The 25,232-nt window shown below is 41.3% G+C and overlaps 1 protein-coding gene across 1 annotated transcript in view; it reads left to right on the top strand.

Annotated features, from left to right (window-relative positions):
- Nucleotides 1-1,538: 1,538 nt before the first annotated feature.
- LOC308686964 (solute carrier family 12 member 3-like) overlaps nt 1,539-25,232 on the top strand; it is a gene marked incomplete at both ends in the record, with an annotated part of 48,457 nt that continues 24,763 nt past the window's right edge. Inside the window, 5 exons of the mRNA XM_081359100.1 lie at nt 1,539-1,778; nt 1,942-2,031; nt 3,123-3,198; nt 3,318-3,413; nt 4,844-4,983. Coding sequence (XP_081215226.1) covers nt 1,539-1,778; nt 1,942-2,031; nt 3,123-3,198; nt 3,318-3,413; nt 4,844-4,983 — 642 coding nt within the window. The remainder of the gene's footprint in view (nt 1,779-1,941; nt 2,032-3,122; nt 3,199-3,317; nt 3,414-4,843; nt 4,984-25,232) is intronic.

The raw sequence follows: 25,232 nt of genomic DNA, 5'->3' as shown, positions 1-25,232 counted from the left end.
GCATGCGTTTTCCAAACAACCCATAATAGCCGACTTCCTGTTGGGCTGGCATAAAACTTAGAGCACGAAAGTTGTTCAGCCCAATAAGATCAATATGTGTACCGAGTTTCATATTAATTCATGCAAGAGTGTTTGGTATATGGACCAAGTTTTCGGACCGCACTCGGACCCCATAATAATAATAATCCTAACGAAAACAATAGGGCCTTCGCCCTTTCAGGGCTTGGGCCCTAATAATCCTTACGAAAACAATAGGGCTCTGCGCCCTTTCAGGGCTTGGGCCCTAAAAATCCTTACGAAAACAATAGGGCTCTGCGCCCTTTCAGGGCTTGGGCCCTAATAATAATCCTTAGGAAAACAATAGGGCCTTCGCCCTTTCAGGGCTTGGGCCCTAAATATAGCTGCGAGCAGCAATTGCGGGCCCAAGGGCTTTTCAGGGCTTGGGCCCTAATAATAAACGGAGCAATTCCAAGAGGGTCCTCACACCATCGGTGCTTGGGCCCTAAAAAGTAAACACAGATAGTTATTGGGTCATCAGTTGTAAAGACGGATCTATGTGAAGCAATTGGAGAATGCTTTTTATTATTTGGAAACAAAAAATCTTTAATTTCTCAGCAGTAAAATTAAAAAAGCAATTTGTGACTTCTAATAGTTTCCTGCTTGTCAGATGTTTCTCCTGAGAAAGAGACCCTAGTAACCTCAAGAGTTTCAGATGAGATCTCAACAGTGACTAAGATTGTGCTCATGTTTGCAAAGACACAAAAGTCTGCCATCAAAAATCAGAGATCTCAATATGAACTTGAACATTTCACATCAAATGATCTGAGCTGCTTCTTACTGGATGACAATGAGTGGCTCATTTGGGTCTGATTTATTTCAGGAGAACTATTTGAGATTAAGTTGATGAGCTATGAAAGAGCAACATATGATCAAGTCTCTCCATTTCAAGTAATTGTTTGGAGAAACAGTCAATGTTAAAAAGATCTCATTTGTGTCTCCTAATTTCCAGCAGATTTTGTGAGCAGGTTTGAGATGTTGCACATGCTTCTCTAATAACAGCTGGATCAACTTTAAACATGCTTCGAAACATGAAAAAAAAAAAAAAATTGCAGGTTTTAGGGCGAGTATATAATAAATAATAACTTGTAATTATTTCATTCATGATGCTCACTTTAGGAGAACGATATGTGATGTTCACACATCGAAACTGTTGCTAGACAAACAGATTTGACAGATGTGAAATCTTGGGAAACCAGTTCGTAGATATTTCTGAAGAAGACTTCAAAGATAGCAAGAGAACACAATACACCAAAGAACACAATGTTTCTTCAAACATGTTTGTGTATGTCTAATAATGGGTGTGTGTTGTTAAGGTATAAAAGAAAACGCAACTAATTTCCTGAGAGCAGAGAAAGGTCAGTTCATCTCCACTCGGCTCGGCGCTGTGATTTCCGTGGATGTGTTGGAACATTTCTGTGATCTCCACAAGGATTAAAGCAGGTCGACTTCTTAAAGTTTAAAGTCCTACAGGATCCACGATGGGCAAATTTATTGATCGCATCCGAAACTCAATCCCGGGTCTGCGCCGCCCGGACAATAATGTCCCACCTCAAGGTGTTACCGTGGATGTGGGAGAGGTTGATTATGAGCTGGAAAAGAAAAAAATATCATTCTACAATCCGCTTGACCCCGTGCCAAAATATGACTTTTACGTCAAAGACACATTATCTGGACGTATAAAAAGCACCAGACCATCACTGGATGTTCTGCGCAAACCAGTAAGAAAATTTTAATTAAATAGTTATTTGAATGAAAATTCTTGTCTAATTTAACTTATTAACACATATATTTAAGTCTATTGAATATTGTACGTGAAGAATATTGTTTGGATGGCAGCACTTTGAAATTTGGTGTTGATTTTCTGTATGTTTCTGTCAACAGCCGGATCCTGATGATCTTCCTCCACCACCAGAGGATGATGAACGGCCCAAAGTAAAACTCGTTCGCTTTGGATGGGTTCTGGGAGTCATGGTGAGAAAACAGGAATCATATATTTGATTTCTTTAACAAGTTTCTCCTAGAGGTTAAATGACGAGCTAATGTTTAAGTCTCCAGCTTCTCCGATTTTTTCTCCTGAGAAAAAGACCCGATTTGTCTCTACAAAGGAGAGATCTCAAAATCAGAAAGCTGTGGGTTCCTCGACTTTAAATCTTGGCTCCAGTCTTGCCTCATACTGTCCTATCTAGGCAAAAAGCTAAATATTAACTTTAAAAAATGTGTCTCAAACTGTACATATTTGTGAAGATACCTGCTGTAAACCAGATGTCTCCCTCAGAGAACTCAAAAAACTTCTCATCAAATTCACACAAGAGCTGATGTTCTGAGATACTGTCTACATTAATCTTATACCTCTATAGACTATAGAATTTCAGGTCATATTTCTTCCAATAGGCAAATTAAATGAATAATAAAGTGATAAAAAAGAAAAAAAGAAAATAAACAGTAGGCTATTCTCAAGTCTCTCTGTACATTTCACCCAAATTGACATTATTATAAAGCATCTGAATGTTTCTTGATTCTCGTTACAGTGATGAGAGCTGTGACATTATGTTTAGCAGGGATGTAAACTGCTCACTTTTCAGTTAATTCGCCGTTTTGAAAGCAAAATGTGTCACCTACTTGATTCTTGCAGAAACGAAGAGTTTTGTTTGGTTAATTTGTGGCGCAAACACATTTGTCAACGTTCGTTCTGCACGCTTTAGCTTGACTAAAGTAGCGGCCAATCACGAGGCTGACTCCAGCCGTAGCCAATCACAAGTCTCGCAATCGCACTTCTGACTGGAGCAGCGCGCAAAGGACAGGGATTCTGCTTCGATGTTTTGGCTTTTTCTCGATGCATACATTTGTATTTACATAATGTTATTATACATATAATTGTTTGGTGCTATGTATATAGGTATACTCCCAAATAAAAGTGTATATAATTGTAATTTAATTATTGTAAATATAACTGTTTAATCAAAGTAAATCTTTAAAAAAAAAAAAAATTGTCTCCCGTTCATGAGTTTGAATAATGTTGAAATAAACACACCACTGATGAGTTTGCTGGGATTCTGTTTCAGATTCGCTGTATGTTGAACATCTGGGGTGTCATTATGTACCTGCGGCTGCCATGGATCACGTCTCAAGCCGGACTCAGTGAGTTGATCACTTATCACAGCTCAAATGACTTTTAACCGTTTCATGTTTCCTCCCTCAGAGAATTGAAAGATCTAGATCTAAAGTCATTTGACACATTTGTGCATTTTTGCTTGCAGTTCTAACCTATGTAATTATCTTCATGTCTATCGTTGTCACAACAATCACGGCAACGTCAGTGTCTGCAATCTCCACCAACGGGAAGGTCAAGTCTGGTGAGTCAAATTAATTGTTTACCATAAAACCAGGAACATTTGATTTCAAATGGGTTTAATCAGAATCTTTGTCTCGTTTTCCAGTAAAATTTATAAACATTAAACAATATAAGTTAGGGATGTCCCGATCAGGTGTTTTTGCCCTCGAGTCCGAGTCCAAGTCATTTGATTTTGAGTATCTACCGATACCAAGTCCCGATCCGATACTTCTATAATACATAAAAGAAGAATAAAGAAGAGCAAAAAACAGATCCAGGATGTTCCTTATTTTTTATTTAATTCACCTTATTTTAACATTCAACAACTCTGTTAACAAACAGAGCACTTCTGTGAGGTATCTTGAACAATCAAGTAATAAATAACAAATTATTTACTTTCGGACTTAGTGCAACAGTAAATATAAAAAAAGTCTAATATATAAATAAATAGCACCTCAACTTAAAATACCCAGCAGGCAAACAAATAAAAAAATAAAAGTGCCATAGTGTTTGCAAAGCCAGTAATGTGCTTTCCTTTTAGGAACTGCACTCGCCGGTTTTGCGTATTTTTTTCGGCGCCCATGCTAACAAATTAGAGCATTCACACCGCACGCAGAGGCGGAGCAGAGCAGAAGCAGCAGTGCCGCGATCGTTTCGGCGCTGAGTCTATTTTTGCTGCGCCGCTTACGCTGAATTAAAGTGACAATGCATTGATCATGGCCAAAATACACCGGTTTTATCCAAAAAGTGCATTGATGATATCTATTGTGTTTAAACAGTCGATCAAATGACCAACAGCAATTTAAAAAGAAAACAAATGTCCAAAAACAAACTTGTTGCCAGAACAATAAAAACAAAGATGAACCAAAAGTTATATAAATGAAATTATTAATAAAATAAGCTTCTTGACAAGTCTTTTCTCTTAAATGCTTTGAAAACGAAATTAAGCAATGCCAACTTATCCATTATAGAGTACTCTGTCTGTACCTTTTACAGTCTATGGTCTGTACACAACCCGCGGTTCAGCCGCACATGACAAACGCTGCCAGTGTGAAAGCAAAACGCGCGTGTCCTGCTCCTGCTCACCATACGCACTGCTCCTGCACTGCTTACGCTCTGCTAACGCGTGCAGTGTGAAACCGGCCTAACTCTGTGCCACCGCATAACTATAGATGTGTTAAAAAATAATGAGAATATATATACATATATATCCGAGTCCTGATCGGGAGGTAACGTCCGATTCCGATCGAGTCTGAAACCACGTGATCGGGCCCGATTTCCGATCACGTGATCGGATCGGGACATCCCTTATATAAGTTTACCTGAGATTTGTAAAATTGCCCAAGAAATGCATTGTTTTTATTTGTCTTAAACACATTTAGTGAGGTGTATTTTTTAAACTAGTGAAGCCAACTTGTCAAAGCAAGTGAAAACAGACTTGTTCATCTCCAGGTGGCACGTACTTCATGATCTCTCGGACTCTGGGTCCGGAGCTCGGAGCGCCCATCGGATTGCTCTTCGCCTTCGCCAACGCTCTCGCCTGTGCGCTCAACACAGTGGGGTTTGCAGAGACCATCAGAGATCTTCTGAAAGTGAGACATGCACACATTGTAGGGCTTGAGGGAAACTCAGAGAGCAGCTTTATAGAAAACAGCACAGAGTCACATGACAAGAGTGATGCGCCATGACGGGACATTCTAAAACACTTAAAGTGAAACACGCTTAACTTTGCTTACTATAATGCATAGTAATAAAGCATTCTATGTACAGAGAAGCAGATGAGTCAAGAATATAAACTCAACGCGTTTAATTACATGTTAAGCATTCTCTGTAAACGTTATAAAGAAAACACTTAATGTGGCTTAATTAGTGATATTAAAAGACCAAACTCAGTAAACACCGCACTAAGCATGCTATGTTAAGCTTTTTCACGTTAAGCATTTTTGAATGTCCTGAGATGACTGACAGGACAATGGCAGAAGCAAAACCGCAAGAGATCTTTTGGTAATAAAAGTTGCATTTCTTTGTTTAATAGAAGTGAATTTGTGCTTGTTAGTATAATTATACAGTGAGGAAAACAAGTATTTGAACACCCTGCTATTTTGCAAGTTCTCCCACTTGGAAATCAAGAATGGGTCTGAAATTGTCATCGTAGGTACATTGTGAGAGACATAATCTAAAAAAAAAATCCAGAAATCACAATATATGATTTTTTAACTATTTATTTATATGATACAGCTGCAAATAAGTATTTGAACACCTGTCTATCAGCTAGAATTCTGACCCTCAAAGACCTGTTAGTCTGCCTTTAAAATGTCCACCTCCACTCCATTTATTATCCTAAATTAGATGCACCTGTTTGAGGTCGTTAGCTGCATAAAGACACTTGTCCACCCCATACAATCAGTAAGAATCCAACTACTAACATGGCCAAGACCAAAGAGCTGTCCAAAGACACTAGAGACAAAATTGTAGACCTCCATAAGGCTGGAAAGGGTTACGGGGAAATTGCCAAGCAGCTTGGTGAAAAAAGGTCCACTGTTGGAGCAATCATTAGAAAATGGAAGAAGCTAAACATGACTGTCAATCTCCCTCGGACTGGGGCTCCATGCAAGATCTTACCTCGTGGGGTCTCAATGATCCTAAGAAAGGTGAGAAATCAGCCCAGAACTACACGGGAGGAGCTGGTCAATGACCTGAAAAGAGCTGGGACCACCGTTTCCAAGGTTACTGTTGGTAATACACTAAGACGTCATGGTTTGAAATCATGCATGGCACGGAAGGTTCCCCTGCTTAAACCAGCACAGGTCAAGGCCCGTCTTAAGTTTGCCAATGACCATTTGGATGATCCAGAGGAGTCATGGGAGAAAGTCATGTGGTCAGATGAGACCAAAATAGAACTTTTTGGTCATAATTCCACTAAACGTGTTTGGAGGAAGAAGAATGATGAGTACCATCCCAAGAACACCATCCCTACTGTGAAGCATGGGGGTGGTAGCATCATGCTTTGGGGGTGTTTTTCTGCACATGGGACAGGGCGACTGCACTGTATTAAGGAGAGGATGACCGGGGCCATGTATTGCGAGATTTTGGGGAACAACCTCCTTCCCTCAGTTAGAGCATTGAAGATGGGTCGAGGCTGGGTCTTCCAACATGACAATGACCCGAAGCACACAGCCAGGATAACCAAGGAGTGGCTCTGTAAGAAGCATAGGCGTGGCCTAGCCAGTCTCCAGACCTAAACCCAATAGAGAATCTTTGGAGGGAGCTCAAACTCTGTGTTTCTCAGCGACAGCCCAGAAACCTGACTGATCTAGAGAAGATCTGTGTGGAGGAGTGGGCCAAAATCCCTCCTGCAGTGTGTGCAAACCTGGTGAAAAACTACAGGAAACGTTTGACCTCTGTAATTGCAAACAAAGGCTACTGTGCCAAATATTAACATTGATTTTCTCAGGTGTTCAAATACTTATTTGCAGCTGTATCATACAAATAAATAGTTAAAAAATCATACATTGTGATTTCTGGATTTTTTTTTTAGATTATGTCTCTCACAGTGGACATGCATCTACGATGACAATTTCAGACCCCTCCATGATTTCTAAGCTATTTTGCATGGGAGAACTTGCAAAATAGCAGGGTGTTCAAATACGTATTTTCCTCACTGTAACTAGCATTTGTTTTACAGTAAGAAGAAAATTCAAAGATCCATAATTTATTTGTGTTACAACGTGAGTATCATCTGTCTTATTAATTCTGTCAGGACCACTACCGACAAATATGATTGACAATTAGCATACAGTTTGGATTGGCGGTATGGTTCCGTTCTGGGCGAGAACTCCCTGCGCATCCATGCAGCCTAGCATGGATAAGAGCAGGGAGAGCAGCATGTAGCGTTTACGACTCGGGGTAAATGTGAATTAGCTCAAGAATATGGGGAATCTTGGGAATATTAATATTTATGACTCATGGTCATAATTCATAAGTCGCATGTACATTTATTTTATCAATTATCGAGATTACCTTGTTCTATAACTATCTGACCAACATTTAATTCGTCCAGCGAAACAAATGTAAAATCATTACAGTCAAGAAGAGGTATTCACAAACTTCGAGAGAGTTTATGTCCTGGCCACGGACATCAAACTTCCTGAGTTTATTAATTAAAACTACTCAAGTAGTCTATATTTCGAGCTTGTAGCTTAAGATCTTTTAAAGTTTCATTGACTTATAAGGTGGATTTCCAAACACAGAGGCAGTGAAAAGTATTTATGAATTTTAATAAATGCAAAACTAGAGATTATGAGCTACGAATATACACGTACGTAAAAATGCAAACAATAAACAAACAACATATAACCAAACAATAACATAAGTGATCAGAATGAAATGAAAGAAAGAAAGAAAGAAAAGAGAAGAGGAAGAAAGGGAACTTAATTCACAGTCCTAAGAGATAGACACCAGGAAAACCGCTTTTATCAACTCAATATACTTGCAGTATTCTGTGCTCTTTCAGTGCGATGCTGTAAAAGAGGCGCGCGTGTCCGGCTGGTTTGCGTCTGGCTTCGTCTTCTGGGTCGTTTTGCAAGACGATGTAAAGGCTTACTTGAATTTAAGTTACCGCGAAAATTAGGTTCGTCTTCCGTGCGGAAGAGGCCAGAAATCTTGGTTTCTAAGGCAGCAGGCTTTTACATGGCGCGGGGGTTTGTGTCCCAGAGGCCACGGCGAGGCCTGTTCAGCTGGTTGCCATGGAGCTGCGCTACACGTGGATGAGGTCCGGGATGAGAGCGACCGGAGAAGAGAGGAAGTGGAATCAGCGGGGTCGAAGAAGGAAGAGAGAGAAGAGTGGGGGTCTCTTCCTTTTAACAGACAATCTGTTTACGCCTTGTTTTGTGACAGAGCGAATCAAACTTCTAATCTGTAGCGGGAAGACGTCTTCTTTGTGTGAAGAAAAACACGCCCCCTCTTACCATATGTCTTATGAGGGAAAGGTTTCATACTTCCTCTTAAGATTGTACATACAGAATAATACGTTTTACTGTAATCTAATACATATATATATTTCCGTGAGATCACTACGATTAGAATGATACCAGACATGGTGTACAGACATGGGAATACAGATATGCATTTCTAATGTAGGATTCTGAGCATTTTAAGAGTCAATGGATTTCTATGATAGAACATAGAAAATCTCAATCTGCCATGGAAATTATACACACATAAAAATACATATGAAAAACATGGTTCTTGGATCGCCTGTGTGGAAGTGTATGGAATGTGGGCTTGCAGGAAAAGGATGAGCTGCAGCTTTGGAACCATAAAGGTTTATGACCAGGTTGAGGTCGTATTACAAGACACTATTGAGTGATTTTCTTTCAATGAACCTTCAGAAGTAAAGATTTTACTCTAGCAAGTCGCACCTCTATTATAAATTTGTAATGAATGGTAAAATGACATTTTACTATGTGGAAGTCCATATATGGAAATGTGCTTCAGTTGCATCTCGTGGTGGGTTTCTGGTTGAAAGTCCACGAGTGTGTGTGTGTGTGTGTGTGTGTGTCTTCTGGAATGTCCTGAGGCTGTAAAATCACAGGAAGTCAATACTGAACTAGGGGGGTTTTACAAAGGGGGTCTTAAAAACAGGGTCCTCTTTATGGCTCAAATGTCCCTCTGGGGAAATTATTAACCAGACGATGTGTTTTGACGTCACATGATTCCTTAATTTGAAAAGCAGATGCCATTGTTGCTACAAGCAATAATCCCCCAAAACAAAACCATATGCCAATATCCCCCAAAATCAACTGACAGCGCAATCTGGATGCTTTTGTTGTTACCTGAGTGAGCCAAGGCAACAAGCATGTTGCCAATACCTGAAAAGCTTGAGCAACAGCATGTTACCAACAATACCAGAAAGCCTTAAGCAAGTATGCTGCCCTTAACTAGATGCCTAAACGAGTATGTGCCAATACATACACACATCAATCACACACAAGTGTGACCCGAAATGTTCAGCAGTAAACATGCATATCGCAATGAATGACATACCACCTGAAATGAAGAAGTGAAAATTAGATATCAAAATGAATCAGCTGCTTGCTTGTTGTATATCCGCAGTCCAGTTCCAGTTTCTTTGAGTGACGCCTGTGAGCTAGAGATGAGAGATGGAGATTTAATTTTCAATTATCTTTTTCATTGGAAATAAGTACTGAAGTATACAATACTGAAGTAATCCTGGTGGAAACTTCTGGTTCACACAGAATTAGCAACACTGAATTAGAATTAGCTGGATGGTTTAATGTAACGAGCATGATGTTAATGCTTGGATACATTTACTCACAAATATGTAGATTTTAATAAATTCCAATCACTAGACAAGTTATTTGTTGACGTGTACTGCGTACACTGTCACCTGTCAATGACGTCATAACCTTGTTATACTTGGTTCTAGTTTACTTCTGTAGAAAAGAGAAAAATTATAAAAAATTATATATACACACATTTTGTTATTATAATTTTTACACACTACCCCCACCATGACTGAGGCTGATAGAATGGTTACATCCTGATTTTAGCATCATATGTTGAGCACTATAGATCCAATCTAATTGGGGAAGCATCACACCAAGCTGGAGCAAGCAAGGACACATGGCAACAAGCGTGTTGCTGTAGCCAATTTTACAATTGTATGGGGGAAGCTTACACCCCTAGCAGCAGCAAAATCTAATACAAGCATGTTGTGATTTCGTGGAAATATTGCTAAAACTAGTGTAGTTTGGCAGGGGAAGCATACACCCTACAGCAATAGCTCTGACTAGTGGCAACAAACTAATACAACAAGCATGGTGTGTAAATCACAGACCTATTGCTAAAACGCCTCGGTTACGACTGTAACCTCGGTTCCCTGAAGAGGGAACGAGCGTTGCGTCGAGTTTGACGCTATGGGAACTAGGGATGCACCGATGTGAAAATTGTGGCCGATACCGATAACCGATATTAATATTGCTGTTATGGCCGATACCGATATTTACCGATGTCGATATCTCTGTATAGAAAACAAATTTTAATGATTATCAAATAAAGAGCTATTTTCCAAAACTTCCTTTTTTTTTTTTTTTTTTTTACTTTTTACTTTAGAAATGACTGATATTGGGCATCTTTACCTGTAGGCTATGCAAAATATGTCACACATACGAAACACATGCATTATATTGCATTGCATATAATGTGTGCTGGTCAACTTGTCTAAAATTAAGAAACCCTTAGAAAACAGAAAAAAAAGGAACATTGTGTACAATTAAGATAGGCTACTTAATTTATTATTCCAATAACCAAATATGACACTAAATACCACAGGGAAAAGGGCTTCTATTTGTGACGTGCTGTCTTTGCCTTTGAACATTGCACATTTTAAACAGGACAGGCATTAGCTGAATAAATGTTAGCCAATACAAACATATTTATAGAAAACAGTTGACAATGAATAGACAGGAGTCCAATAATAGCATAACGAATCACTTATTCTAAAAATAATAACAAGGCTATAAGACGAATCCGACATATGGGCTGTGTTAACAGTAAAACGTCCGTCATTTAACGAATTTTAAAACACGGATGGATAATACAAAATGCTTTCTGACATTTTGATAGAAAAAAAAAACAAGCAAGAACAAAATTTAAACTTAGCCCGTCAATTTTTCATTTTACAATTATCTTCTCTCTCTGTGTGCGCGCGTCCGTGTTTGTGAGGGAGAGCTCGCGCAGCACTGATACAACGGTAGCCTACTTTTTAATCCATAAGTAACGAACGCGCTAGTTTTCATACAAAATAAATATGTAACATAATTAGGTAGGCTACTTTAGTTATTATTAACACAATAACGTAACACATGAAGGCTACGTTTCTCAACACTGAGAATGAATAAATAAACGCCTGTTTCTCCACTCGCGCTTATCAGTAATCCACAAATCACACGTGCTGTCACTTTTGAGAAAAATCTAATTCGAACGGGTATCAAATATCATGCAATATATTCAAATATCTACGAGTCAAAAAACGATCAATCAAAAATGTGTCATGAAGAGGGAAAAAACATAACTGCGTTAACAATGTTACTGACGGGACAGTTCTCTGTTACGCACGTCTGAAAGCAGCACTAAAAGACAGCTTTAAAACTTTCACAGAGACCTCAAACAGAAAGCACAAAGCCTGTCTTTAAATTTAATTTCGTTTTGTATTAATTGTATCTTAATTTTGATCAATGTTTCATCCAAAATAAATAAGAAGTAAATAACAGAAAATATTATTTAAGGACATGGAGGCGACGGCGCGTGAACTGAAGCGCGTCTCAAATGAACCGAAACCCTACCTGCCGTAGTTCACAGACCTAAGACATATATAGAAAGCTTGAAACATCTATTTTTAAACAGAACAATTCAAAACGAAAGAAAACAGACTGTTCTCTGCTTATGTCATCTGTATGAAGTGTGTATTTCTCTCAGGTGCATTCACTACTGCTAAGATCGCGAGTCAGCATCGTCAACTTCATCTTCAACTTCACACGTCAAATATCGGCCTGTTCACATCGGCCATATTTTGACATCGGAACGATACCGATGTGTAAAAAAATGACCATATCGGCCGATATTATATCGGCGGCCGATGTATCGTGCACCCCTAATGGGAACGCTTTGCGTGATGATGTCTTGAAGCACATGTAAAATCAGTCCAATGGCGTGGCGGAGCGTCAGATGCGGGTGACGTCACGTACCAGGAAACTATAAAGCCTGCTTGAAAACAGAGAGCGACAGCTTCGTAAAAAGTCTGAAGTAGCTGCTGACAGGCATGAAGGAGATATGGCAAGGTGACGCAACGCTCGTTCCCTCTTCAGGGAACCGAGGTTACAGTCGTAACCGAGGCGTTCCCTTTCAAGGGAACTCGCGTTGCGTCGAGTTTGACGCTATGGGAACGTCTATACCAACGCCTCCATAGCTACAAATGTCTGTCCTGTGTGAAATCTGGTGAGCAGCACTAGGAAGACAAAACATGAGACCCTGGAGCAGAGTCTAGATCCAGAGAGTAGAACCTGACGAAAGTGTGCGGTGAGGACCAGCCTGCCGCATCACAAACGTCCTGTAACGACACTCCTGAAATAAGGGCCTTAGAGGCCGCCATACTCCTCGTAGAGTGCGACTGGACAGCCAAAGGAGAAGGCTGTCCAGTCGCCTCATAAGCAAGAGAGATAGCCTCGACCACCCACTTGCTCATCCTTTGCTTAGACACCGGACCTCCTCTGTTAGGGGACCCAAAGCATACAAACAACTGATCACTTTTGCGCCACAGGGCAGCTCTGTGGACATAGGCGTCTAACGCCCGAACAGGGCAAAGCAAATTATTAGCCTCCTGGTCCGCATTCTGAAAAGGAGGAGGACAAAAGGCCTGCAGAACAATAGGTCTGACCACATTAGTGGGGACCTTGGGGATATAACCTGGTCTCGGATGTAGAAAAGCTTTAACCATACCCGGTGCAAACTCTAAGCATGACGGAGCAACCGACAATGCTTGCAGATCCCCAATTCTCTTGAGAGAAGAAATAGCCAGAAGGAAAAGAGCTTTCAGGGTTAGAAACTTCTCAGGAACCTCCTCAATGGGCTCAAAGGGGGCCAGGGATAAGCCTTGTAGCACAATGGACAAATCCCAAGGTGGCACCCTAGAGCGAACTGCAGGCCTCAGCCTCCAAGTGCCACGAAGGAAACGAGATATTAAAGGGTCTTTCCCCACAGACATTCCACCCAAAGGAATGTGGTAAGCACCTATGGCCGCCACATAAACCTTTAAAGTGGACGGGGTCAGACCTGCCGTGAACCGGTCCTGCAGGAACTCCAGCACTGTACCAATTGGGCAGTTAACTGGGTCCAACCGACGGTCACTACACCAAGAAGTGAATACTCTCCACTTCAGGGCATAAAGTTTCCTCGTGGAGGGAGCTCTGGACTGCAGAATGGTCTCAACAACCTCAGTTGAGAGACCTGACTCTATGAGCTGGGCCCCCTCAGAGGCCAAGCCCACAGGTTCCACAGTTCTGGGCGGGGGTGAAATATTGAGCCCCCTGCTTGGGACAGAAGGTCCCTCCTGACAGGAAGCTCCAGAGGATGCCCGTCGAGGAGGGACACAAGATCGGGAAACCATACTCTGCCCGGCCACCGCGGGGCTATAAGAAGCAGGCAAATCCGGTCCATGCGAACTCTCTCCAGAACTCCCGGGAGCAGAGCAACTGGGGGAAAGGCGTACAGGCGTAGCCTCGGCCATGCCTGTACCATAGCATCCAGTCCGAGAGGAGCTGGATGCGTGAGGGAGAACCAAAGTGGACAGTGAGACGTCTCTCGAGACGCAAACAGATCCACTTGTGCTTGGCCAAACTCCCTCCATATCAACTCCACCACCTCGGGGTGGAGCCTCCATTCCCCGGGCCTCGGCCCCTGTCTCGACAGAGTGTCTGCTCCTATATTCTGGACCCCGGGGATGTAGGCTGCCCTGAGTGACAGCAACTTCCCCTGGGACCACAAGAGGATATGGCGTGCCAGATTTGATAATGGGCGCGAGCGCAAACCCCCTTGGTGGTTGATATAGGCGACTACCGAGGTGTTGTCTGTATGCACTAACACATGGTGCCCCCTGAGATCTGTGATGAAGCTCCTCAGAGCCCGGAAGACAGCTAACATCTCTAGGCGATTGATATGCCAGGAACGATGATGGTCTTCCCACAGACCTTGAGATGAGCGACCCTCTAGGATCGCTCCCCAACCCGTGAGGGAAGCATCCGTCGTTAGCAGTTTGCGACGACAAGGAGCTCCCAACACTGGGCCCTGGGACAGGAACCAAGGTTTCTTCCACATAGCCAGGGCACGTAAGCATCGCCGCGTGACCCTGATTGTGCGAAATGGGTTGCCCCTCGGGGAAAACCCCCTGGTCCTGAGCCACCACTGCAGGGGTCTCATGTGCAGCAGTCCAAAAGGTATCACGTTGGAAGCTGCTGCCATGAGACCCAACAGTCTCTGGAACTGTTTGACAGTGAGTAGCTGGCCTAGCTTTACACTTTTCACAGCTGCAAGGATGGACTCTATACGTGGCGGTGACAGGCGCGCCTGCATCGACACTGAATCCCAAACTACGCCTAGAAAAGTGGTCCTCTGGAGTGGAGAAAGCACACTCTTCTTGGCGTTCAGCCGTAACCCCAACTCTTTCATGTGGGCGAGAACAACATCTCGATGTTGAACCGCCAACCGATGCGACTGAGCTAAAATCAACCAATCGTCGATGTAGTTCATGATGCGAATACCCTGGAGGCGCAGGGGCGCCAGAGCTGCATCCATGCATTTGGTGAAATTGCGGGGTGATAAAGCTAGACCGAATGGAAGTACTCGATATTGGTATGCTTTGCCCCCGAAAGCAAAACTCAGGAACTTCCAATGACACGGACGGATGGAAATATGGAAATATGCGTCCTTGAGGTCTATCGTGACAAACCAGTCCTCGGACCTGATCTGTGGCACGATCTGTCTCAATGTTAACATTTTGAACTTGAGCTGCATGACTGACTCGTTCAGAACTCGAAGATCTAAAATGGGACGCAATCCCCCGTCCTTCTTCGGAACTATGAAATACCGGCTGTAAAACCCGGTTTCCCTGTTGGAGGGAGGTACATATTCTATGGCCCCTTTCTCTAACAGAGTGTTTACTTCCTGTTCCATAACCAGAACCTGCTCGGGACCCACCACTGTGGGCAGGACCCCCATAAACCGAGGAGGGCGTTTCTTGAATTGTATCTGATACCCTTTTTCCACGGTCTGCAGGACCCAACGAGAAACATTTGACAGTAGCTTCCACGCTGTCAGAGATTCTACTAAAGGTACCAGCCTCTCGAGACTGGTTTCTGGATTTTGTTGTTGAGTAGTCAATTCGTCGCCCTGTAACGGCGCACCGGCAGGGAACGACCGAACAGACTGCTCTAACACCCTCCTCGGAGGGGGCGGGCATCCCGAGGCCACTACGTTTCCGGGTGGTCCTTGAGATATGTGCTCGCCGGAGACCGCTGCGCCCTGTAACACCGGAGGTGGCAGGGTTGGCAGAACGGTCCCCTGAGGGTACCGAAGGGAGACGGGCACCGTAAAAAGAGGTGTTGACCGCTGCACTTCGGGGGGGACTACCCTCATTTGTCCTGAGCCCTCGGACGTCAGGACTTTTTCCCAGCAGCCTTCTTGGCGGTAATAACGGTCCTCAGATCCGTTCTACCCCTCGAAGGCTGCTGGGTTTGAGCGTGCCCTCCGTGTCCCCGTGGTTTATGTGGAGGAGCACGGGCGGACACGCTCTGTTTTTGAGTTGCACGATGTTGAGTGCTCTTTTTAGATGAGTGAGGCTGCTCCCGCTCAGCAGCCTCATGAAAAGATCGGCGGGGAAGAAGTTTTTGCAAAGCAGCTGCCTGCTTAGATGCTTCCTGAAGCTTATCAACAGCAGCAGAAACAGCGTTGCCAAAGAGACCATGCGTAGAAACAGGAGAATCCAACAGAACATTTTTCTCTTTGTCTTTAATATCACTGAGGTTGAGCCACAGATGCCTCTCAGTGGCCACCAGGGCTGCCATAGACCGCCCGATTGATTTAGCGGTCTCCTTGGTGGCCCTGAGAGACAGATCTGTGGCTCTGCGTAGTTCAGCAACAGCCTCAGGACTAATACCCCCGCCCTCATCCACATCACTCAATAAATCAGCCTGATAAGCCTGCAGCAGTGACATAGTATGAAGACACGCTGCAGCCTGACCAGAAGCTGAATAAGCCTTGCCCACCAGAGAAGATGTTACTCTGAGGGGCTTATTAGGCAACGCCGGAGCTTTAAGTGAAGATGCCGTTGCTGGAGAGAGATAGCTCGCAAGCGTCTCTTCCACCTTCGGCATCTCCCCATAACCATGCTCTTTATACCCAAATATAGCAGAATAATTTGTGGTTTGTGAATTAAAAACTCTATAAAAAACTGATCTCTCCCACGAAAAACGGCAGATTTCGGCGTTGTGGTTGTGCACGTGAGGGCAGGAAGCGTTCGTCAAGTTTACTTTTTGAACGAACGTCCTGTTTATCAGATGGCCATTCAATACATAATCTATCAACTGCTCTCGTCACTACATCCAGCAATTCTTCAAATGCATGAGACTGAGGTGGGGCTTCCTCAGACTCAGCCTCAACACTAACAACATCCAGTTCCTCAGAACTGGACAATTGCAGTGTTTGTTCTATCATCGGGACGGAAGAAACCGCAGCGCGTGCTTCCGAATCCTGATGACAGACATCGGGTCTATCAGGTAAGGGCTGAGATAGGGCAGAGCCCGTCTCAGACCCCGCTGATAGATCCATTTGCGAACCCCAGGACTGAGATCGCCGCTGTGCCTCGGCAGCAGCGGGACCCGAGCCCTGGGGAACGCGAGCTTCCCGGAAGAAACTCAGCCGGGATCGGAGCGAGCGCATGGACAGCGCCTCGCAATGCACACAGCCAGCACCCTCGAGTGCTGACTGGGCATGCTCCTCTCCCAAACAAACAATGCACAGAACGTGAGTGTCCCTACCCGTAATATAACGTGGGCAGGGATGCACACACATTCTGAACTGTTCGCTGGACATAATTGCTTTCAGTGACAAGACAACAGTAAATAGACAGAGACAGATTTCACATAGAGCGCTACTGAAGACACAGAAGCTGTCGCTCTCTGTTTTCAAGCAGGCTTTATAGTTTCCTGGTACGTGACGTCACCCGCATCTGACGCTCCGCCACGCCATTGGACTGATTTTACATGTGCTTCAAGACATCATCACGCAAAGCGTTCCCATAGCGTCAAACTCGACGCAACGCGAGTTCCCTTGAAAGGGAACTAGTGTAGTTTGGCAGGGGAAGCATACATCCTACAGCAATAGCTCCGACTAGTGGCAACAAACTAATACAACAAGCATAGTGTATAAATCACAGAACTATTGCTAAAACTAGTGTAGTTTGGCAGGGGAAGCATACAACCTACAGCAATAGCTCCGACTAGTGACAACAAACTAATACAACAAGCATAGTGTGTAAATCACAGAACTATTGCTAAAACTAGTGTAGTTTGGCAGGGGAAGCATACAACCTACAGCAATAGCTCCGACTAGTGACAACAAACTAATACAACAAGCATAGTGTGTAAATCACAGAACTATTGCTAAAACTAGTGTAGTTTGGCAGGGGAAGCATACAACCTACAGCAATAGCTCCGACTAGTGACAACAAACTAATACAACAAGCATAGTGTGTAAATCACAGAACTATTGCTAAAACTAGTGTAGTTTGGCAGGGGAAGCATACAACCTACAGCAATAGCTCCGACTAGCGGCAACAAACTAATACAACAAGCATAGTGTGTAAATCACAGAACTATTGCTAAAACTAGTGTAGTTTAGCAGGGGAAGCATACACCCTACAGCAATAGCTCTGACTACAGGCAACAAACTAATACAACAAGCATAGTGTGTAAATCACAGAACTATTTAGGGCTGAACGATTAATTGCATTTGCGATAATATCGCGATATGATGAAATGCGATTTTTTAAACCGCAAAGCTGCGATTATAGTCTGGTCACGTGACACGCGAGAGTAAACCAGTCTGTATTGCAGATGAAGCATCAACTTGGCACGCGAGTCGCGACACATATAGACCTGGCTACAGGAAATAACAGTTTATGTTTAATTTATGTGATATTGTGTTATAGACTCTCTCCAACGATTCTGTATTGTATATGTCTGAGCTTAGTTTTAAACACAGACGTGTACGACGCGCGTGCTTTATAAACAACCCTGCTTGCTTCTAATTCCTCTGTCTCTCACACACACACACACACACACACACACACACACACACACACACACACACACACACACACACGACACCACTCGAACCTTACGAGAAATAATCTTTAAATAAAGTTCGGAAAAGTTGAAGACATTCGCGGGCTTCATTGCGCAAGATATGAGATACGCGCGGTCTGCGTGATGTTACTTAAGTAGTGCGCGGTCTCGCCCGCCGGTATTTTACTTACAAATGTTCTACGAAGGCATGTCTTGGAATGCAGTTGGCTTATATATTAAAAATATGAAAATCACTGACAGAAGCTGCTTTCAATTTCAAATACTCACGTGCGTTTTGCGAAGAGCATTTGAGCATGCGGCTGTGAGCGAGTCTACGTGGTTAAATGTACGTTTGCATCTCAAAATGCTTTTATGACGCGAAATTACCGGTAATGTGACACAGTCAGATATTAAACAAACAGGAAAAACCACATCCTATCATTTCAAAAGAGATGAACACGTTCAGACAGCCTACTCTTAAATACTGAAAGCACTCTTTGTTTATTGCTTGTAATATTTTTTTCCCTCTTTGTTATTTGATTTGAAGCTATATTTGTTAAAATTATTAACATGTAATTGTATTAATTTAGTTTTTTAATGTGTAATTATTATAAGTAGGCCTACTTATAATTATGTAATTAAATATTTTAAGTTTTATTAATAAGATCAATTAAAGAAAAATATGTATCGGCTCATGAGGTGCCTAAAGATTCCCTTCCCTATTTTACAATGATTTATTGCTTGTTTTTGTTGAATAATAGAAAAGATAAAGAGCTTAAAAAATAATCGCATATTAAATCGCAATCGCAATATTGGTAAAAAAAAATCGCAATTAGATTATTTTCCAAAATCGCCCAGCCCTAGAACTATTGCTAAACTAGTGTAGTTTGGCAGGGGAAGCATACACCCTACAGCAGGGGTGGGCAAACTTTTTGGCTCAAGGGCCACACTGGGTTTTAAAAATTTGACAGAGGGCCGGCCCAGTAGCAGATTATGAAGCACGATCTCATGAAAGTGCGTATCTATACCACAAATTTTATTTCTCGTGCCATTTATATGCCAATTTTTTTTTTTTTTTTTTTTTTGCATGCATATGCTACACACTGTAAACCCCTTGGTTAGGATTAGGGGTGTGGAGTGCATGCCTATTACACGCCATAAAGTGCGTATCATATGCACGCGAAAACATATTATGCACTACAAATACAATTCGTGGTATTCACACTTTCATGAGATCGGGCTGAGCAAACAGACAACGTTGTGGCAACGTCTGCGCGAAATTCAACAACTGAGCACATCTAGCACATTTTTTTATGCTAGATATCCCCCATTTAGCATGTTATGTCTTGATGTTAATTTTTAAAGATGTTAGATAATTATAGCCTATACTTTTTAAATATTGTTTATCCTTATTATTATTTAATGGGCCTAACAGTAAATTAGAAACAAAACACCTGCAAGTGTACACTTAGAAGAGTAAAAATTGCAGGTTACGTTAATTCAACTTTATTAAAACTGCATGGCAATTTGCACTTCCAAAAGTCATACATTTGTGGAAATAAACGAATATACAAATTTACTTTAAGAATAATAAAATAAAACATAAAAGGCAAAGGCAGATCAGAATATTTAATGAAAAAAAAAAACGGGTACAGGGGAGCGTAGTCGAAAGCCGGACGATAAAGGTTAGGTCGGTAAACGGAATCAGTCAGGATACATCCACAAATCCAGAGGAGCAAAGAAACTAAATAGCAGACAAATCATAGGAAAAACTAAGGTGTGCAAGCGGTTACCAAACATTTTTTTTCTCATTGAATTTCCAAAAAAAGGAAAAAACATTAGCGTGCAACAAGTCTATGAGCTTAAGTCGCTGTCTGTTTGGTTTCCATGGTGACGGGTCATTGCTTGTTACGTGACACACACACCACAGCCACAACAGCGCTGAATGAATGATAATCTGCTTTTATGTCATTTTTCCTTTTTTACATTTGTTAGCTATGGCATGCAATATCTGATATTCCGATTGTCAAATATTTGCAACGCAATATATATATATATATATATATATATATATATATATATATATATATATATATATATATATAACGCAAAGTATTGCAAGAAAAAAGGCTAAATTAATGCGATCTTAAGACAATTTTTTTAAATACTCGGCGGGCCGGATTAAACAGCCTAACGGGCCGCATGTGGCCCGCGGGCCGTAGTTTGCCCACCCCTGCCCTACAGCAATAGCTCCGACTAGTGACAACAAACTAATACAACTAACATGTTTGTATAACCATAGGACTAGTGTTAAAACTAGTGTAGTCCGGTCGGAGAAGCATACACCCTCTAGCTCTGAGTCAGATGCAGTGTGCACTGCGCAGCTAAGCAATGACCTACGGATTCCATCGGCTGTGGAGGTGAAGATGACGACTCCCATGATTCCACACTCCTTCACAGGACCATCAAGCTACAATGTTGTTAGTGTTGAACACCAGACCTCTGAGGTGAAAATACTGTGTATTTTGCACAAGTATGTTACCGATATCTAGATAGCTTTTGTAACGAATTGGAAGAGGAAGCAAGATGCAAGTAAAAAGCTATTTATTGTATATATGTTATAAGGAAGGTCAAAGTCCAAAACAGACAGGCTAGCGGCGCAGGGACCCCGATGGCCAGATGAACCCGGAGAGTGGAAGTGCAGCAGTGCGGTGAGAAGAATCCAGTGATGAGAATAATCCAGAATAAATCCACAGGCACATGAACAGGAACAAGGAAGGCACAGGACTCGAGACGCAGACTGGAACACTACCGGGACACCACAAACACGACCTTGGTTCGCTCATCGTGAAATGTCCTGGGTTGTAGAGAGAAGTGCATCGAGCACCTGGTTAGGAAAGCACCTGGTTATCCTCCTGGGACCCAAGAATAGACTTTTGTCCACTGTAGTGGACATTATATTTTAGTGAATTTCTCTGATATCATACATGTCACATGACACAACCTGGGTGTCCTGTAAAGAGCACATTCAGGACTTTTCAGAGATACCAAATGTTTGGAGGTTTCACCATGAAAACAACTTCTCCTTGGTCTTTAAAAATGTCTGACATTAATTTAGCGATCAAATGTAGCATTCGTATGGAAATATGATAATATATTGTAATTATAATTTAAATTGGACTACTTTTCAAATTGTATTTCATACAACAACATCTCAGGAAAATGTTAAGGGGTTTCAAATAAAAAAAAATATTTTCTGTTACAGAACAGGGCATTGATTTCATTTCATGTCCACTGTAGAGGACACCAGGACTTAAATCATGTTTATCAGGCATTTTGTGAGACACAACAAGTGAATATGGAAATAAATTATAAATAAATATTCCTATGAAATATTAGATATTATTATTAAAATGTTGCCAATTATTACTCCAATTATTGCACTTCTTTTTTCATTAAATGTTGCTCCAAGAACACATTAAGGTGCAAATGAGATACAGTGTATAGCCTAGATACATTGCATTGAATGGGAATATTAATTTATGGACATTTTACCCACATATTGCATAAAGTAAAATGGTGTATCAATTCATTCCGTTATTTTTTTCATAACATAGTTGAGAATAATATTTATACAAATTTTGGTTGAAAAAATCCTGAAACCCCCAAATTTATTGGTGATTGAAAAAAAATCCCATTGTTTTTGCCTATACATATAATTTAATGTCATTTTTTATTTTTTAAACAACTTAGTCCTGGCGTCCACTACAGAGGACATAGCATAACGTATGAATAAAATATTATTTTTCAAAAAAAAATTTTACCATTTGTTTATTGTGCTCTTAACAGTGTGATGACATGGAAAAAAACTAAATTCAAAAAAACTTTTTTTCTGGGTCCCAGGAGGATATGTTTGATTGCTACCCTGGTTATGACCTCTGCCTGGACTGGATTTTGAGTAACGAATTTCCCTCATTAAAGATGCTTGCTGCATTTGGATCTTCTCCTGTGTTTCCTAGTGTGGATCGTGGCAGCTTTAGCCACAAGCATGTGGTAACTTTAACACATTATGTTGCAATAATCAGATAGAATAAAGCACAGGAATTTTTCCAATGCAACCAGATAGCATAAACAACGCTTGATTACTATAGCATGTTGCTGTATGCACAAGCCGAAGTAACAAACACATATTCTATAACATTGATCTAGCAACCACCATATAGTACTGATAGCAATGTTGCTGAAATGACAGCATATTACTGATGCCTGAACAATTTAGCACAGCATGTGACAATGACACCAGTAATAAGCCTAAAACAAAGCCATGTTCCAAATAATGACTGGGCTAAATAACCTTAAAAATAAAATAACTATGTTTCAATAGCAACTAACATCTATTAAAGCAAGCAGTTTTTAATAGCCACTATATAGCCTTAGAACAAGCAGTGTTTCAATAATAGTTTTTTTTTTTACATATGCACAGCTGAAATACACCACCATGTTCAATTTCAGCCTATAAAGATGCAAGCCCTTAAAAAAAAAAATGCATTAAAATGAAAGCACTGTAAAATACAATACAATGTAGCTTTAAAGGGTACATAACATGCACAGTTTCACCTAATCTCATGTTAATCTTGAGTACCTATAGAGTAGTAGTGCATCCTTAATATCTCCAAAAAGTGTTTAGTTTTATTATAATTTTAAAAGAAAAAAACAGCTTTCCGATTCTCTCCGGGAAAAGCCGAGGTCCTGGAGGCGGAGCTATAGAGTCAAGCGATAGTGCTTGATTTCCAGCAAAAGACAGAAATCTGATCCAGTTGTACTTACATGACTGGGGTCTTTTATCACTGGGACCGCTCCACGTTTTAATAGCAAACGATTTGCAAATCCAGCGTCGACCTGGGCCTTGTTAATAAAACATTCGTCACTGAAATGACCAGAACACACAACCGCACTTCCTACACTCCGTTGCTGCCCCAGAAAAACAAACTGCATCCACTGTTCCTGTAACACTGGGTTCTTTGGAAAGCTGAACACGGTAAGCTTTCCCTCACATCCAAATACACACTTTTTTTGGAGACATTCTTGAACAAATCCTATGCAGCGCGGGCGCCGATGATTTCCTGTTGAAGCGCGTTGATATGCGCGGTCTCGTTCTCCTCTGGGCGACGTGTGCGCGGGCGAGCTTTTCCGAGAGAAATGCTCATATAAGGAGTTCCACTCTGATCTACGTCATTAGATCCACGATCGAAAAAAAAACAGCCGAAACTTGCACCAACCCGGAAGTAAGATTTTCGGCACAGAAATTCTCCGTTATTCGTCCAAAATATTTTTTTTAAAACTTTGCCCATGTTTAGCATGAGAATCCATCTCTTTAACAGAGTAAACAACTCTAAATACATGAAACACCATTGTACCCCCCCTTTAAAAACGACGTGTTTCCAAGAACTAGATAGACCAAGCGTGTCTGAAGTGACTCAACTGAATTGTGACTGTTTAACTGTCTTTTTTAAAGCTGTGCCACAGCAGAATATTTCCGTTTGCACCATGAATTGTTAATTCATATCAAACAGCTGCTTGAATCTGTGCTGTGCTGCATAGCGCTAAAAGCACAGAGTGTGCAACGCGATCAGTTGCCAATGACAACACATAACGCACATAGCCATATGATCGCATAAGCCTAGCAAGAGCATTTTAATCAAAACGACTAAGCTAGAATAGCCAAGCCACACGTATAGCATTAGCAACAAGCATATTGCCAAAACCCTGATAGATATAACAATGAGCATTAAAAAGGAACTTAGCTTAGCTTTGTGAAGACTTTCAGAGATGTATGGAGAATGAATCACGTCGAGTCCTGTGTCAATAATGCAGCGATGCGAGCAGCAATACAGACTGAGGTCACTTCCAAATCAGGAAACTTATGATCAAATTCAATGCGGCAAATCTTGTGTTTAAGTTTAAGATGAATCTGAGGTGAAATCCTTGTGGGGAACGAATTCCTCTTGCTAAATTCCCAATTGCACGATTCCTTGTGAGATGATGTTGTTTGCCTGACGAATTTCGCCATTTAATTAGCTCCTGAGAAACGCGATAGCTGCTGATAATACTGAAGGAGCTTATGGTGATAGGCGTTGTATTCCTATAGGTAGATGTGGATCAGCTGAGGGTCAGCTGATGCGAGCTTGACTAACGTGACCTGCCAGAACTAACGCTACGCTTTTTTGTTAATTACAGTTCGATGTGTTTAATATAAGCAAATTTTCCAGTGTTGCCTACTATTTTATTGTTGACGTGTTTTCATTAATAATAATATATAATATAATATAAGCATTTGTTTTTAAAATAAGGGAAAAATCCAAAGACCTTAACTTATGTTACATCCCGGCTCCCATTTCATCAGTCTTATTAAATTTATTAATAAAAGTTCTATGTATAACAAGCAAGTTTATTATTATAGCCCACTATTTGTTTTTCATTAAGAATAATATTGAATCAACATTAAACATTCTTTTTGTTCCAAGAAAAGGAAAGATCTAACGTTAAAGATCAAAATAAGTGCTACAGGTCCATCATTGACAAATATATATTTTCTTGTAAAATATGGAGTGTGGTATCGGTAACACCGGTGTTGTCACAAGGTTATTAATTAAACAAACACATAAACACAGGTAATATGTATGCCTGGAATCAAAGCATAATCTCCAAATACGAAGTCAGCTGCACAGCGACAGCACGTACAAATCAACTCGTAGACTCATAGACTCGGATGACCTTGAGATGTCATGAGACAATTGTTGGGTGTTTTTATTGTGGCTTGGGTGTTTTTATTGTGGCTCAGGCTTCTAACTAATAAATAGACTAATTAATAACATGCATTTTATTTATTTTTTAAAGACATTTATTGATTTAAATCTCATCCA

The sequence above is a fragment of the Scardinius erythrophthalmus genome (assembly GCF_964197995.2).
Source record: "Scardinius erythrophthalmus genome assembly, chromosome: 2".
In the NCBI taxonomy this organism is placed as follows: domain Eukaryota; kingdom Metazoa; phylum Chordata; class Actinopteri; order Cypriniformes; family Leuciscidae; genus Scardinius; species Scardinius erythrophthalmus.
Note: the sequence above shows the minus strand (reverse complement) of the source record. Positions and strands in the feature narration are given on the sequence as shown.